Raw genomic sequence first — 15,811 nt, forward strand, 5'->3', positions numbered from 1 at the left:
CAGTGTGATAGGCTCATACATCGCGCGAAATTGCGCAATCGGTTCCAAAATCTGCCGACCCATACAAAACACCCGCTTTGAAGCCTAGTCTCTGCAGCAGAGAATTTCCAAGAGAGGCCAAGGTCAACAAACCGACAGCGTGGAGCCTGAAGTAGCCGTGGTTTGTAGAATAAAAAGCTCATGGTGCCCGTCGCCGCTTTCTGCTCCTCAGTCACGCAATCGTTCTTTTGAGTGACCCCAGAGTCCCAAGATAATAGTAACCTTTTGGTTCGACATAGTCAGGAACACCTCCAGATCTTGTCGCATTACTATCCCACAAATTTCTGCCTCAGGACTTATTCCTTTCCCCTCACACATCTCTTGCAGAAATGGCAAACACACCTCATGGTTAGTCGCTGCGCAGTTTTATCTGCTGGCCAAAAAGTTGCAATAGTCGCTGACCAGGCGCGTCCACTACAGGCGGCGTCCTCAAGGACCTGATCGCGCGCGATGCGCCCAGGCGCAAGGAGCTCTTCGAAGAGGCCGAGAAGCTTCCCGCAGTCGTTCTGACCGAGAGGCAGCTTTGCGACTTGGAACTTATCCTGAACGGAGGTTTTTCTCCATTGGAGGGTAAGTCGTCCCTGTTTCGCGGGGCAATCTACGAGGGGCATGCCACATTGCCCCTCGTGTTTGCCCTGTTTGCACCACCAGCACGAAACGGTACCTGACAGCGTAATGCAGGTTTCATGAACCAAAAGGACTACGATGGCGTCGTGGCCAACAACCGTCTCGCTGACGGTAACCTCTTCTCCATCCCCATCTGCCTCGATGTTTCAAAGGAGACTATCGATGAGGTCGGCCTCAAGCAGGGCGCCCGCATTGCCCTCCGCGATTTCCGTGACGACCGCAACCTCGCCATCCTGACGGTTGACGATGTATACCAGCCAGATAAGGAGAAGGAGGCCAGGGAGGTTTTCGACAAGGACAACGATGTAGCCCACCCCGCCATCAAGTACCTCTACGAGACAGTCAAGGAGTACTATGTCGGTGGTAAGGTCGAGGCTATCGACCGCCTGGAGCATTACGACTATGTCGGTCTCCGCTACACACCCGCAGAGCTGCGTCTGCACTTTGACAAGCTTGGATGGTCCAAGGTCGTTGCTTTCCAGACCAGGAATCCCATGCACCGCGCTCACCGTGAGCTCACTGTCCGCGCTGCTCGTGCCCGCCAGGCCAATGTCCTCATCCACCCTGTCGTTGGTCTGACCAAGCCTGGTGACATTGACCACTTCACCCGTGTCCGTGTCTACCAGGCGCTGATGCCCCGCTACCCTAATGGCATGGCCGTACTTGCTCTTCTGCCCCTCGCTATGCGTATGGCTGGTCCCCGTGAGGCTATCTGGCACGCCATTATCCGCAAGAACCACGGTGCCACCCACTTCATTGTTGGTCGTGACCACGCTGGCCCGGGCAAGAACTCCAAGGGCGTTGATTTCTACGGCCCATACGATGCCCAGGACGCTGTCGAGAAGTACAGGGACGAGCTCGGTATCGAGGTTGTTCCTTTCCTCCAGATGACATATCTCCCTGACTCGGATGAGTACAAGCCCAAGAACGAGGTTGACCAGGGTGTCAAGACTCTTGACATTTCTGGAACTGGTACGTCCTCATAATGTTTGTAACGAAATGCAAACGACTAACTGAATGCACAGAACTCCGCAAGCGTCTCCGAACCGGCCAGGAGATTCCCGAGTGGTTCTCCTACCCAGAGGTTGTCCGCGTACTCCGCGAGTCTCACCCTCCCCGTAGCCAACAAGGTTTCACCGTCTTCCTGACAGGCTACCAAAACTCCGGCAAGGACGCCATTGCCCGCGCCCTTAACGTAACTCTCAACCAACAAGGTGGCCGCTCCGTCTCCCTCCTCCTCGGCGAAACCATCCGCAGCGAGCTCTCCAGCGAACTCGGCTTCAGCCGCTCCGACCGCGACAAGAACATCGCCCGCATCGCTTTCGTCGCTTCCGAGCTCACCAAGGCCGGTGCCGCTGCTATCGTTGCCCCCATTGCTCCTTTTGAGGCTTCAAGACAGGCGGCCCGCCAGACAGTCGAGAAGTACGGCTCTTTCTACCTCATCCATGTTGCCACACCCCTTGAGCACGCCGAGAAGAACGACAAGCGCGGTATCTATGCCAAGGCACGCGCGGGTGAGATCAAGGGTTTCACTGGTGTCGACGACCCGTATGAGGTCCCTTCTAAGCCCGACCTTACTGTCGATCTATCAGTCAGCAACGTCAGGACAGCAGTGCACCAGATTGTGCTGTTGTTGGAGAGCGAGGGTCTCTTGACTCAGCTGTAAGAAGGGACTGAGCGAAAAAAAAAAGTATAAAAGGGGGGGATCTTTTTCTGTTTTTTTGTGTTTTTTTTTGGTTTGGAAACATATGAGCGATGATGAGTCCAATTTCCAACAGACTATTTTAACGACTTTTTTGTTATGAGCTTTGGGACCCCTGTTTTGAGGGGTTCTTGGATGCGTAGATTAGACGCATGAAGATGGGATGGATATACTAGACTTGAGGTTTAGAATTTTTTTTATCAATACTGGAATTGATTTCATGCCAAGGATGATTGTGTTTTGAACGTGCTGCTTGAAATATTATTATTTTCCCCTCAAATCTATTCTTCTCTCTTTAATCTTAAATATAGTTACGGTGTGATATATACATTCATCCCACCTTCACAGAGCACGAGCCATGCTCTCCTTCGCCTCCTTCGCCCTCTTCCTCTTCTCCCTCTCCGCCCTGCGCATAGCCCTCAAATCCGGGGGCTTCTCAATCCCTAGCCTCGTCCTCAACTCATCAATATCCGTCTCCAGCTCCTCCTCCCAATAAACATTAATCACATCCCCACTCAACGCACCGTTTCTCGCCGCCCACGGCCCATACACATCCCAGAAGCGGCGCCACTCGGCCTTCTTGAGCGTAAACGCACTAAACACCGCGAGTCCCGTCATCGGCAGACCCGTATTCGCGAATTCAAACGCTTTAAGCGCTACTTCGCCCTCGCGGAAGACAGGGAGGCCGACAAGCGCGTGGTAGAAATCGTGGCACTCGCGGTACCGCTGCATGACGTATGCGCATTCCTCGTCGTCGATGTATTGTACCGGCGCTCGTGTGTCCGGTGAGACGCCCTCGCGGTCCAGCCACGCGGCATACGCATAACCCAGTGTATTTTGCGGCAGCTTCCGCAGCCGCGGTATATCGAGAGATGTGGAGGTTAAACGTGGTCGATCGCGGAGAATGCGGCGCCCCGTGGGGTGCAGTAGCATGCGATCGCGCAGTTTGTAAATGAAGTAGGGTTGGGCTGTTGCTTCGCCGAAGGAGGCGATGAGATCTGAGAGTTTTTTCTTGGTAAGTTAGTGAGACAAGGGGAAGGTAGATTGAGAACACGCACCTCCTCGTCGTGGATCGAGAAAACTGCCGATTCCGGAGCCGAGGGCGAGACCGAGGCGCTCGAGGCGTGTCAATGGGATGTGGCCCTCGTAGTTTGGTGGTGGGCGGTTGAGGACGGAGAAGGGGCGGAGCGATTGGACATGTTGGGATGAGGGTTGAGGGATTGATCGCGCGGTCAGCTTGGGGAGCTGCTGTATTCGTACATGTCGAGCCATTGGGACGTTGCCGGTTTAATGGCAATGGCTGTAGGTTTGGAGCTTTGGATGTTCAGAGGTATGGTATGACATGATGTAGGATCTTATCGATAACGTGCGCCACAGGAACTAGCCACACCAATCACGCTATTTATGACTTCTTTGCGACTCATCGGTGCTTGAACAGACTTCTGCAGCAAACGTTCTTTTTTCACCTGGGCTGGCTTGAAAGACTGGTTATTGTCTACTCAAAGATCAGTTTGATCAACTTCTCTTCATTTTTGCTCAACAATACCAGAGACGTAACATACCTTTTTTTCCCGAAGGCAGACAAAGAAAGAACTTCAGTGACATAAGTGACTGGAGAGATTGTTTGTCAGACTGGTGCTCTCCAAAAAGGTGGTCTTAGAAGAAACAAGAGAACACATTCCCTATAAATCATGGCGGCAGCTCTGGACCCAGGCACCAATCATACAGACTTTGTCTCATGGGCAAAATCTAACGGCGTTGAAATCAATGGTATTGCTCCAGCCCGTTTCGTAGGTCGAGGAATGGGCATCGTAGCCGCTCAAGACATCAAAGTCCGTCCTCCACATCTTCTTTCCCCCTACAACATCAGCCAATGCTAAATCATCAAGAAAGGAGACAAGCTAGTCCATGTATCCAACAAATCTCTAGTCCACGTCGCCCTCCCCAGCATCCACAGTCTCAAACTGCCAGACACCATCACCGTGCACGGAAAACTTGCTCTCGCCCTCGCCCTCTGGTACACCGGCCGTAAAGACCATGACTACACCCTCTGGCAAAACGTATGGCCCACATCCTCAGATTTTAAAGCCACAATGCCATTCTACTACCCTTCCTCACTACAATCCCTCCTACCCCCCGCAGCCCGCACCCTCCTAACCAAACAGCTCCAAAACCTCGAGCGAGACTGGACCAGCATCGCACCGCACAACCCGGGTATCACCAAAGAAACCTACACCTACACCTGGCTCATCGTCAACACCAGAACCTTCTACTGGTCCTACCCGGACCTCCCCAACGCCTCCCCGCTCCTCCCCAAACGCCGCGCAAAACTCACGGCGGATGACTGCTACTGCATGTGCCCTTTTACCGACTACTTCAACCACTCCGATTCAGGCTGCGACCCCCAGATGTCACCGAGCGGCTACACAGTAACAGCCGATCGCGCGTACGCGGCTGGCGAAGAAGTCTTCGTAACCTACGGCCCGCACACGAACGATTTCTTACTCACTGAGTACGGATTTATTCTTCAAGAGAAGAATCGACATGATGGTGTTCCCCTTGATTTACTGCTACTGCCGCTGCTGGATGGAGATCAAGTTGCTGCGTTAAAGGAAGATGGGTTCTACGCCAACTACACTCTGTTTGGAGAGGAAAAAGAGGAGAGGGTGTGTTATCGGACGCAGGCTGTGCTGAGACTGCTTGTGCTGGATGCGAAGAGGTATGCGGCGTTTGTTAGTGGGGATGATGATGGGGCGAGGGATCAGGCGAGGTTGAATGAGTATTTGGCGCGTATGCTGACAAAGTACTCGCGCAAGATTGTGGATATTATTGAGGAGGTTGAAGGGCTTGATCTCAACGGGGGCGCCGAGCAGGCTGAAGAAGGGGTTGTAGAGGACCAGAGAGAGACGCTCATTAAGCGGTGGAAGCAGATACGAGATATTGTCAATAGCGGGATTCGATTTCTCGAATCATAGTGCTCCTTCACACTTTACGTAAACAATCGAAAGCTAGATCATAGAACATTACCCTCCAGAAGATATGTTTGAAAGAGTCGTCTGTTTCATAATAATCTGTTATGCAAACTAAAAACGTCTACTAGATAGCCCTGATTGACCTTTTACGCTTTCAATACGCGAAACTAAAACACTCGTAGAGCAATAGCTCACGCTACACTACCCACAACCAGTGCCGCAACACCCTCCTCCTCACTTCTTACATCAATCTTCATCGTCACACCAGTCTTTGCGCTAAACGCCATTCGTACCGTGGCTGCCACCTTGCCACCTGTGATGGTCTTGCCGTACAGTTTGAGCGTATGTGTTGATGTTGAGAGGGCAACATCGGTGCCTTCCAATGGCTGGAGGGACAGCGTCTTGGTGAGTTGTTCAGTAGCGTCTGCTCTTTGTTAGTAAAGTGATGTGTTGAGAAATACATAGAAAACATACCTGCTATGCTCTTCATGTTGTCAAGCTGCAGAGTCTCGGTTGCTGTATCATTGTTCGACTGCTCCCATACATTGTCAAAGCTGCCAGCATACGCCGGTACAACGTAGTCGGCGCCGGTGAGGTAGAGATCTTCGACCGAGTATTCATCGGGGTAACCCTCACCCTCTTCTGGCTCGTTCGTGCTTGGATCGATCTCCTTGCTTGTGAACTTGAGTACGTTGGTGAAGCTTGCCGCAATGAATTGTGACTCAGTCTCGAGACGTTTGAACGATACGTAAACGGTTCCTGGCTCGTTTGTGGAAAGCTTTGGTGCTGGGATGACAAACTCCTCCTCTAGTTGAACATCGCCGTCGTCTTCGGGAGTGACAACCATCTCAACATCCAACAAGACTGTGTCTTCGAGGGTGTTCTTGATGTCGTACTGGATGACAACATGGTCCTTGAAGATATGCTTGATGGCCGTGACGACGTATTCGGTCTCTGATTCGGTGAGCTCGACAACATCGCTTGACTTGAGCACGCCTCCATGAGCCGCGAGTTCGGGAATCTTCTGCAGCTCGGCAGCGTACTTTTGCGCATTGTTGGCTGCATTCGCGGCAGCGTCTGCTCCTGCTTTTGACGGTTGCTTCGCAGCGCTGGGTGCCTTGAGTGTTGGGGTAGCACCTTCGGTCTTCTTGGTAAGATCTGCAGCATCTGCTTGCTCACGCGAAACGGTGGGGATCTTGGTGATGTCGAAGGCAGTCTCAAAGGTATCGCGGGAATCTGAGCTAACGTACATGGCCAGCTGGTGCTCGAGAACTGGTAGTGAGAACATGGAGTCGTTGCGAATGAAGCTAATGGCCATGTCGTCGTCCTCCTGGTCCATCAACCGGAGGTTCAACGCAGCACGATCTCGGACCTCATCATCAACATCGTCAAGGCAGCGAGTGAGCAGAACGTGGACCGACTTCTTGATCTCGGGGTCCTTTTGACCAACACCAAACTTGGCGAGAGCAGAAGTTGCAGCGGCTCTGACAATAGCGTTCTCCAAAACAACGCGGTTGTAGATGTAGCGGATGTACTTAGTAGGGTGCGGTGTCGAGGGGCCTTCGCGTCCGAGAACAAACAGGATCCGCACGGCGAGCTTGGTAAATTCGCAGTCCTCGATGAACTCGCAGAGAGTCGCAAGCGCATCCTCTTTGGCCTCTGGAACGAATCGAATAAGATCCATAATTGCCTCTACAACTGCTCTCTTGAACTCGTAACCGCCTTCGTCACGCAGGATGCCGCTGAGAAAAGCTAGGAATCCAGACTGCTTGGATTTGAACTTCAAAGCCAAAGTTCGGACAGCCTCGACAATCGTCACCTTGAACTCGTCTGTAATCTCAGCCATGAAGCCCGTGATTTGCTTCATCAGCCTATCTACTGACGATTCGTTGCCCGTCTTAAGGAGCGTTGTGATGGCAAAAGTTGCGATGCTGCGGTTCGAATTGGTGATGAGCGACTCAATATCTTGGTTGCATGACCGGACGGCGTCGGGCTTGAAGGAAGCCATTTGTGACAGAATGCGGAGAGCAGCAAACTTGGTGACGGCACGTGGAGATGTGAGGAAGAGCTGGAGAACGTGAACGGCCTGGACAAGTTCGGCGTCGGTTACATCGCGCATATCGCAGATGGCCTTTGCAGCTTCGAAGTTGACCATCTCGGACTTGTGTCGCAGCCAGCCGTCGAGGAGCTGCATCATGGGCTAATGATATGGTCAGCAGACTCATTGTATTGTATAGAGAGTGTCGCACCTTTCGGAGGTTTGGATCCTCGTCAGCCAACTTAGCCGCCAGTCTCACAAGTAAGACGGTAGCAGCAGGGCTCTTAACAACACCAGCAGCTGAGTACTGCTGCACCATCTTGACCAAGCTCATCCTATCGCCAGAACGCATCTGGTATAGCAGACCAATGGCGTGGTACTGTGTCATGTAGTTTGTGCTGGCTTGGAGAGCGGTATGTGAGCTTCCTCCAAATCCACCCAAGAAACCACCACCCGACTTGCTTCCAGAGGCAGCCTCTGCAGCCTCGGACTGCCATCTCCTAACTACGTCCTTTGCGACCGGGAGAAGGTGATATGAGGAAACGAGAGCAGCCGAGGCCACGGAGGGGTTTTTGTCGACAATGCACGTCTTGACCAGACGCTCAATGGCCTGGACAGTGGAAGCGTCAATAACACGGCAGAGGGCGCGGATGGCGTTTGGGCGGTAGACAACGTCGCTACCGACGGATGTGTCCTTCATAATCGACGAGGTGACCATAATGACATCGTCGGCGGAGCCAGCAAGCTCCTTGATGACAAGGTAGACCATCTGGCGGAGCGAGGCATCTTTGTTCTGGAACAGCTTGGAGATGCCAAAGAAGAGGGTTGTGGCTTCTTGCCGGCCCCAGCTCTCTCCGGTGAAGAGCAAAAGGGCCAGCTTGGTCAGGATTACTCTACATTTCCTGGGCGAGATGGGGCTCTGGTTGAATACTCGTGCTGGAGTGCAACGTCAGCCTGTACTGCGCAACACTTCGCCAATGCTTGTGCATGCGATTGCAGGCGGCCCTACCTTCTTGGAACACCGATGTCTTGTCGATTTGCGCCACGCCGCCCGCATCCTCGTGCTTCTTGTCCATGGTGGTTGTGTGCAGCACCGCGTGCTAGCTTTCGTGGGCGTAGATGTATGAACCTGTCCCGCTCTTCCTCCGCCTTTAACGTGGCCTCTGCGACGGGGGGAGGTGTATTATGTGGCCAAGCGCCGCCCAGCAATTGACGTGGTGGAAGGGAGGGGCGATTGCAGGGTGATTATGGCGGCGTGGGCGTGTAGTCGGGCAGTCGTGGTGAATTGGCGACGTTGTATGTAAAGATGGGCTTGACCGGGCGGGAGTGCAGGTGCAGGGATGTGGCCGCTTTGTGGGCTGCTGTTGCATGCCTCGAGCTGCTTGGCACCCGGACTCTGCAACTGCATACGGTCCGGGTATTCAAGGCTCTGACTACGATAACTTTTTGCCCAACATTCTCGCTCCTGCATTTCTTTTCTTTTCCTCTCCTCTCCCTTACACAAAATAGAATAAAACAATACCATGGCCGCCTCAATACCACGAACACGCTGTCTTGCAGCATTAAAAGTAGTCCCACGCTCAACAGCACCGCTGCGATCCTTCGCCACAACCTCCGATGCACCGCAACCACCAGCCTCAGAAACTCCCTCAAAACGCTCCCGGCCCGCAACATCGTTCAGTGATACCCTAAATGCGGGTCCCTCATTCGGCGACTTTGTAAACCCCAATGCGCCCCTCTCTCCCGCCGAAGCATACGAGATCAAAACCGTCCAAGTCGGCCCAGAGGGGCGCAAAAAGACAATCACACGACTACCCGAGTGGCTGCGAACACCAATCCCCTCCAACGCCAACCAAAACTACAAGCAAATCAAAAAGGACCTGCGAGGCCTCAACCTAGCCACAGTGTGTGAGGAAGCAAGATGTCCCAACATCTCTGACTGCTGGGGCGGCAGCTCAAAGAGTGCGGCGACGGCAACCATCATGCTCATGGGCGACACATGCACGCGCGGATGTCGTTTCTGCGCCGTAAAGACATCCAAGGCACCACCACCACTAGATCCACACGAGCCTGAAAACACAGCTGAAGCACTGCGGAGGTGGGGTCTGGGCTACGTCGTCATCACAGTCGTAGACCGCGATGACCTCGCAGACTCAGGCGCCCACCACATCGCCGAGACCATCATGAAGATCAAGCAAAAGAACCCCACCCAGCTCGTCGAGCTGCTAGGCGGGGATTACGGCGGCAACCTAGAAATGGCCAAGGTCGTTGCAAGAAGCGGGGTGGACGTCTTTGCGCACAACATTGAAACCACCGAGCGTCTTACACCCTTTGTCCGCGACCGAAGGGCAAAGTTCAGGCAGAGTTTGGATGTGCTGCGGTCGGCAAAGGAGGCCCAGCCCGAACTCATCACAAAGACAAGTATGATGTTGGGTCTTGGAGAAACAGACGAGGACGTCTGGCACGCTCTGCGAGGTATGTAACACAAACTCCTACCAACCAACCTCACCAAAAAAGAAAGAGCCACATGGACTAACACACCCGCTTTAGAACTCCGCGCAAACGGCGTCGACGTCGTCACTTTCGGCCAATACATGCGTCCCACTAAGCGCCACCTCGCCGTCCACGAATACGTCACCCCGGACAAATTCGAACTTTGGCGCCAGCGCGCCCTCGACATGGGTTTCCTCTACTGCGCTTCCGGTCCGTTGGTTCGCTCAAGTTACAAGGCTGGCGAGGCGTTTATTGAGAATGTGCTCAAGAAGCGGAGATTGGGTACTTCTGCTGAGACGAAAGTTGCCGAGTTGAATACGGCTGAGGAAGCTGGCAAGGCGATATGATGGTTGCGTGAAAAAAAGAGTAGTTGTGTATATTTTTTGTAGATTTAAAGATTTGGGGGAGATATCCATTGTGAAGTCAGGATCGCTTCAACGCGATGCTGCAGCTTTTTATGATTTGTACTATGTTCTTCCAAGACAGTTTGAGAGTTCCAGGTTAGAAAATGGCCCAAGGAAAGAACAGAATTTTGCATATTCCAAACAATGCATCAAGGGGAAAATGTCGTTGATTCATATATGTACGTAGCCGCAAGGCCTATGTGAAAATAAACAACCATGCATCTAGCATGTCCAATGTATGTACCCGCCCCTGTTCCTATCTAGAGAAACCCCCTGTAACCCAGACACCCAATCTAAGCACCATACACCCCCATCATGTACAATCCAAACCGCTAACCAAGAACGAATGTGCAGAGAAAGGAAAAGATCTAACGATTGGCCGAACTACATGCGAGCTCAACCCACTCTTATCGTCCGTGGAGGAGGACACAGTTCATCGCGCCTGCGCTGAGACCGAGGCGAAGAAAGCCCACGACCAAAAAACCGGCATTTAGTTGTTGGGGAACCCCGCCCTCAAGTTATCGTACTTGCTCGTGGGAAAGCTGAGCAAGTTGGTCGATTGATCCAAGGCACTGATACCTCCAATGTTGTTGACAAACTAATTCAAAGTCAGCACTTCCAAACATCCTCATGTTCAACGTGTATCAAAGGGAGGTCACGTACTGTAGATACCAAACTATCAGACCCCTTCTTATCACTCGAGCTCTCCCACCACATGCCACCACCAAGTCCGTTGTCACGGATGAGCTGCGTCTTCTTGGCAATAATCTCGGGTGTATCGTAACTGATCATGAGCCTAGAGTTGGAGTCGTAGCTCCAGCTGGCTGTAATTTGATTGTCAGTGTAGACTTGGGCGCCGGCCTGCGGCAGGACCTTGTAGTCGTAGACTCCGGTTTCCCACGTGCCCTGTCCCACACCCTGGTAGGGCTTGCCTGGGCCGTCGGTGTTGGCAAAGGAGCGGCCGTATAGTGGCATTCCGAGAACAATCTTGGAAGCTGGGACGCCGGCAGCAACGTAGTCGTTGATAGCAGCGGTGGTGCTGAATGGGGTGCTGTTTGAGTTGCTGACGGACGGTGCCCAGTTGGCGAGATGTCCGGAGGTGGTATCCCACGAGCCGGCATAGTCATAGGCCATCTAATCATGTCAGTTACTTTTCTTATCTTCGAAATATTCATTTACATACCAGGTTCCAGAAGTCAAGGTACTGGTCCATCTGAGCGAGCTTCATAATATTATAGTTCTTGGGGCCTGCAGGGGATGCGATGGTTAGAAGAAGGTGTTGGCCATTGGCATTTTCGTTCGAGTAGGCTGTTAGTGCCCGGCGCGTCTCTTGTAGGAGGAGAACCATATCATTTGCCTGGGAATCGTTTGCTGGGTATTCCCAATCAACATCGAGGCCATCGAAACCAAGATTCGCCAAGAGAGCAACAGCGCTGCTTGCAAACTTTGCTCGTCCCTGCGCAGTCGATGCAGGTGTCGCGAAATGAGATGAATAGGTCCACCCTCCAATTGACAAAAGCACCTTGAGTTTGCGGTTGCGCTTCTTCTGGAGGAACAACTGCTTCACGCATCCGTAGACGTTGTTTCCAACATCATTCCAAGAATCATTTGCGTAGTGCTTGTCAGTGTCGGACCAAGAGTCGGTCAAAAAGACCTCACCCGTGTCCCGGACATCAGCAAATGCATACAGGACATGGGTCAACTCTTCAGCTGGAAGATCCTGTGGGTGGTGGTTGCGGCCATAGATAGCCTGCGGGGTTCATCAGTATGTAAATCTTCCGCTGTTATGCTAGGGGCAACATACCCAATTGACAAAGTAAGCAACGTTCTTGTAACCCGACGGTGCAGAGTTCATGACGTTCTGCTCAGCCTGTGGAACTGGGCTGGCTCGAACAGATGCAAGGGAGTTGAATAGGGATGTCATTCCCAGAACCATGTTGGTGACGCGCATTATGAATGTCGCTAGTGGCGCGCTACGCCGTGTTACGTGGCTGTGGCGGAGGCTAGTGCAGGTACGGATGTGGCTTCGGTTCAGGACCGCAGTTCAAGGAAAAGTGGAGGTATGGGTGGCCTTGTCGAGGTGTTTCAAAAAAGAGTTCTACCCTCAGAACTTATATAAGAAGAAAAAAATATCGACTGACGGGCAAAAGGACACTACCGTCTAGTGAATGCGATAAGGAACAAAGAAGGTCAGTCGACCCTGCAAGGAACGAGAGATTGGTCAGAGGATACTACACAATCTCTCTAAAAGGAATGTGACAATGACGAGGTGGAAGAAGATGGTGCAGAGATAGTAGACTTCAGGATAGATGGGTTACATATCCTCGTCCACGCGCCGACGGCATTGCACCGGCAGGGTCGTGGGCCTAGTGTTCGCGCGTGGGTATTTCGTAGGATGCATTAGTCCCAATCCTAAGAACATGTCCGATGGCCCAAAGTGTAGGGAGAACGACAGATCAGGTACAGACGGGTATAATCTGGAGACAGACGAGTGCAGGTACCTTGTCCGCGGAGCGAGACATTAAGCGCTGAACGGTCCTGCGCTCAAGATAGCTTGCAGGCATGATATAGCCGCCAATGGTTCTCTATTCTCAGTTGAAAGAAGACAATGTTGCTCTTCGTTGTTTTGGAAAATGCCGGCAAATCTTCTTGGTGTACAAGTCTCCTATCCACTGCACTAGCAGTGACATTGTGGGAAGCTAACGGCGCCTTTCTTGAAGGAGTTACTGGAAGATCCACGGGGCTCCAAGAACCCAAAGGCGGCAACTTCCCGATAATGGATTTTCTGCATGGGTGCGTACGTGAAACCTCCTACAATCTTCACGGCTTCGGTGCCGTGGCGATGTGCAACGTCGAGATACGACATAGCACCAAGTTCAACAACGGCATCCAACTGGCTGCTACTCGCTTGCTCTATAGAGGCAGCCTCACGGTCTCGATTGGCGGTGTGGTGAACCCTTGCCGTCGGCACGCTCAAGTATGACCCTCCAGTTGAAAGTCATGTGAGATGATAAGACGTTGCGAAGCTTCAACTGGCTTGCTTCGTGAGAGTGGATGCTGTAGGAACCAGGATGGATAGATGAGAACGCGCGCCACAAGCACAGTAACAGGCATAGTCCAACTTGGTGCCAGACAGGGTATTTTGACCAGGGTTGGAGAAGGTGGAGAAGGGGACCCACATGAGCGCATCTCCCGCGCGCGTGGATATGTCAAGCCGTCAGATCATCTGATCGCACCCGCCGGGCACTGATACTGCGAAGCGACGCTTGCGCTCGACGGGAATAGCATGGAGGCCGATGAAGATTATGCAAGCGTATCGCGGAGAGGAGCAGGTGGTTCGACGGTTAGGGCGGACGGTTAGCCACATTTAGCCGCGATGCAGGACGAGAGACGAGAAACGAGGGACCGAAGTAGAAGGAATTCCGGCCGAGATGCAGCAAGTTCACAACTCCCCACACTCCAGGCTCTATTAGCGCGTCAAGTGAGCCGCCCACTTAAGGAGGATAGAGGCACGCGATGTTGCTTTTTAAGATGCCTGCAGCGGAAGGAATGCCACGCTCCACGGCACGCGCTGAGGAAACTTGGCTTTGATGAAGTTCTGCTGAGTTTTGCGAGACATACGGAGACCTTGGCAGTTTGTTGCGGCTCGTGCTGTTGCAGCCCATGGACAGATGGATAGTGGAGAATGAAGAGAGACGGGTGTGCGAGCAAGAGGGACAGTAGTACGTGACGACTTGTGTAACCCTCGGCCCGTGCACGCTCGGCTTCCACTCTAGCCCGTTACTCCTTTCCTACTGTAGTAACCGTTGTGTTACATCGCAGTAACTACTCCCTTAGCCTACAGTCTCTAGTATTATCTGTATTGTGATACCAACCATGTGACTTGTCGGCTGAGTCAAAGACGTTCTTCCAATGATTGATGCCCAACCTTATCTCGCTATCATGAATGTATACTGCTTGCTTGGGCTTTATGTTGAGCTTTGGTGTATTTCATTCTGTATGTCTCTCGCTCACTGATATCGCACATGGTCGGTTACGTTGCATCGCGATGATATTCCGCTCCACTCTGTTATCTCTACTCTGCTGCCTCCTTCGTCTGTCTGTATCAGCCAGTTGAGACGGGGTGTATTCTGGTGGATGCTACTGAAGCAGGCATCGCGATATCGACTGGACAACTGATAAGAGACGTGTTCTGTCGAAGGACACCACAGAACTGTCTGTGGGGTATTACGAGGACACCTGACTCCCTACACACCTGACTTCAGAGTGATTTCATTTTCGCGTAATTCTGCCTGCTGTACCCGATGTTGTGCAGCTCTTAGGCTACTTTTGCTCTGCCTAAGCCATCAGCCTCTGCATCAGGCTACCGATAGGTCCTATGGCTTTCTTGCCCAGCACTGCATCTCGAGTACCGTCTCTTTTTCTACACACCGCTTTTTCGATCCGGCCATCTTTGGTGATGCTCATCGCCACTGTCCGCCTGTCGGACCATGTGATGGTAATCTGTCTGACCGCAGCATCGGCTTCGATGTCCAGAATACGTGCGGCTCCATCCCCGTCTTCAGATGCGTCAATATCAGAACTGGCATCATCGTCGCTCACAAATGCGTTCAGGATGTTGCTAGTTGATGCAATTGCCAAGTCCTCGCTGTCCCGTCTTTGCTTGATGAGCCCTGCCTCTTTCCTCAACTTTCTTACAGCATCAATTCGCATGTTCCAGCTCACAAGCTCTTTCCGTAGTAGACGCCCGAAGCGTACCAAGTCCTGCTCTGGATCATGTTCCTCATCTTTCCCGCTTCCCGGTAGCCATTTGGCAGCCAGCTGCTGGAGTGGTATGCATGGAGGAATGGTGTGTTTGTGGATGCTTAGAAGTTTCTTTTCTCCCTTGTCTCGAACGCTCAGCAGAACATGGTACGTCTCAATGAATTTCTCGGCGACAGAAACATCAATGCTAACACCGAGGATGTTGCCGTCATTGGCTGCATGTGGGTCTGGATCTTTGACTCTGTAGGCAGTTACGCCAGCGCATGCACGATATACGTTTTCAAGATTGCGCTTTGATTGTTGCGCGATAATTTGCTGGGCATTGTCGGAAGATTTGCTGCGTTCATTTCTGTTCTGAAGACGTGCTGCGAGGTGGGGTTGCGACACCAGGACTGACGACAGGTTCGCGCGCTGGGCTTGTAGTGTCGCTAGGCGAGCGTGAAGGTCACCAATTTCGTCGTCGAGCTGTTTGACTGTCTCCATTTTGGGTTTTGTGTGTTGATGTTGGATAGACAGTAAACACAGTATGTGCAAGTGATGCGACGCTGTTCCACACGCGTCGACAGGTTCGGCGCGTTGGCACGTGAGTAGGTGTGGCGTGGGTAGGGGTCAAGTGGCATGAACACCCCCGGCTCGCCTAGTGCTGCACCGCCGTTCCTAAACTCTCATTGAGGACACGGTTGAAGCGTCAGACGCACCTCGGTTCCGTGGCGATAATTGTTGCATCTGCATCTGTTAGTGCTGCTGATCATAAATCCCTCGCTCTTTTTGT

General features: G+C 52.5%; 9 protein-coding genes across 9 annotated transcripts; 4 read left to right on the top strand and 5 right to left on the bottom strand.

The window, feature by feature from the left end:
- Positions 1-368: 368 nt before the first annotated feature.
- Positions 369-2,332, top strand: COCMIDRAFT_34634 (uncharacterized protein; the record flags this gene model as incomplete). The annotated part of the gene is made up of 4 exons (XM_007687394.1): positions 369-387; positions 460-609; positions 721-1,638; positions 1,692-2,332. The coding sequence occupies 4 exons, from the start codon at positions 369-371 to the stop codon at positions 2,330-2,332; spliced, it is 1,728 nt and encodes a 575-aa protein (XP_007685584.1).
- A 378-nt stretch (positions 2,333-2,710) lies between these two features.
- Positions 2,711-3,640, bottom strand: COCMIDRAFT_3203 (uncharacterized protein; the record flags this gene model as incomplete). The annotated part of the gene is made up of 2 exons (XM_007687368.1): positions 2,711-3,366; positions 3,427-3,640. The coding sequence occupies 2 exons, from the start codon at positions 3,638-3,640 to the stop codon at positions 2,711-2,713; spliced, it is 870 nt and encodes a 289-aa protein (XP_007685558.1).
- A 419-nt stretch (positions 3,641-4,059) lies between these two features.
- Positions 4,060-5,343, top strand: COCMIDRAFT_24290 (uncharacterized protein; the record flags this gene model as incomplete). Its single annotated transcript, XM_007687379.1, has 2 exons — positions 4,060-4,200; positions 4,258-5,343. The coding sequence occupies 2 exons, from the start codon at positions 4,060-4,062 to the stop codon at positions 5,341-5,343; spliced, it is 1,227 nt and encodes a 408-aa protein (XP_007685569.1).
- A 188-nt stretch (positions 5,344-5,531) lies between these two features.
- COCMIDRAFT_88831 (uncharacterized protein) lies at positions 5,532-8,454 on the bottom strand (the record flags this gene model as incomplete). The annotated part of the gene is made up of 4 exons (XM_007687433.1): positions 5,532-5,767; positions 5,815-7,540; positions 7,590-8,314; positions 8,388-8,454. 4 exons carry the CDS (start codon positions 8,452-8,454, stop codon positions 5,532-5,534), a joined length of 2,754 nt encoding a protein of 917 aa, XP_007685623.1.
- A 447-nt stretch (positions 8,455-8,901) lies between these two features.
- On the top strand, positions 8,902-10,218 carry COCMIDRAFT_88806 (uncharacterized protein; the record flags this gene model as incomplete). Its single annotated transcript, XM_007687434.1, has 2 exons — positions 8,902-9,853; positions 9,929-10,218. 2 exons carry the CDS (start codon positions 8,902-8,904, stop codon positions 10,216-10,218), a joined length of 1,242 nt encoding a protein of 413 aa, XP_007685624.1.
- Positions 10,219-10,765: 547 nt separating this feature from the next.
- COCMIDRAFT_88850 (glycoside hydrolase family 18 protein) lies at positions 10,766-12,130 on the bottom strand (the record flags this gene model as incomplete). The annotated part of the gene is made up of 4 exons (XM_007687435.1): positions 10,766-10,873; positions 10,939-11,409; positions 11,459-12,025; positions 12,080-12,130. The coding sequence occupies 4 exons, from the start codon at positions 12,128-12,130 to the stop codon at positions 10,766-10,768; spliced, it is 1,197 nt and encodes a 398-aa protein (XP_007685625.1).
- A 1,118-nt stretch (positions 12,131-13,248) lies between these two features.
- COCMIDRAFT_34640 (uncharacterized protein) lies at positions 13,249-13,464 on the bottom strand (the record flags this gene model as incomplete). The annotated part of the gene is made up of 1 exon (XM_007687395.1): positions 13,249-13,464. The coding sequence occupies one exon, from the start codon at positions 13,462-13,464 to the stop codon at positions 13,249-13,251; it is 216 nt and encodes a 71-aa protein (XP_007685585.1).
- A 187-nt stretch (positions 13,465-13,651) lies between these two features.
- COCMIDRAFT_88904 (uncharacterized protein) lies at positions 13,652-13,954 on the top strand (the record flags this gene model as incomplete). Its single annotated transcript, XM_007687436.1, has 1 exon — positions 13,652-13,954. One exon carries the CDS (start codon positions 13,652-13,654, stop codon positions 13,952-13,954), a length of 303 nt encoding a protein of 100 aa, XP_007685626.1.
- Positions 13,955-14,613: 659 nt separating this feature from the next.
- On the bottom strand, positions 14,614-15,522 carry COCMIDRAFT_34642 (uncharacterized protein; the record flags this gene model as incomplete). Its single annotated transcript, XM_007687396.1, has 1 exon — positions 14,614-15,522. One exon carries the CDS (start codon positions 15,520-15,522, stop codon positions 14,614-14,616), a length of 909 nt encoding a protein of 302 aa, XP_007685586.1.
- Between the last annotated feature and the right edge of the window lie 289 nt (positions 15,523-15,811).

Source organism: Bipolaris oryzae (assembly GCF_000523455.1).
Source record: "Bipolaris oryzae ATCC 44560 unplaced genomic scaffold scaffold_29, whole genome shotgun sequence".
Classification (NCBI taxonomy): Eukaryota; Fungi; Ascomycota; class Dothideomycetes; order Pleosporales; family Pleosporaceae; genus Bipolaris; species Bipolaris oryzae.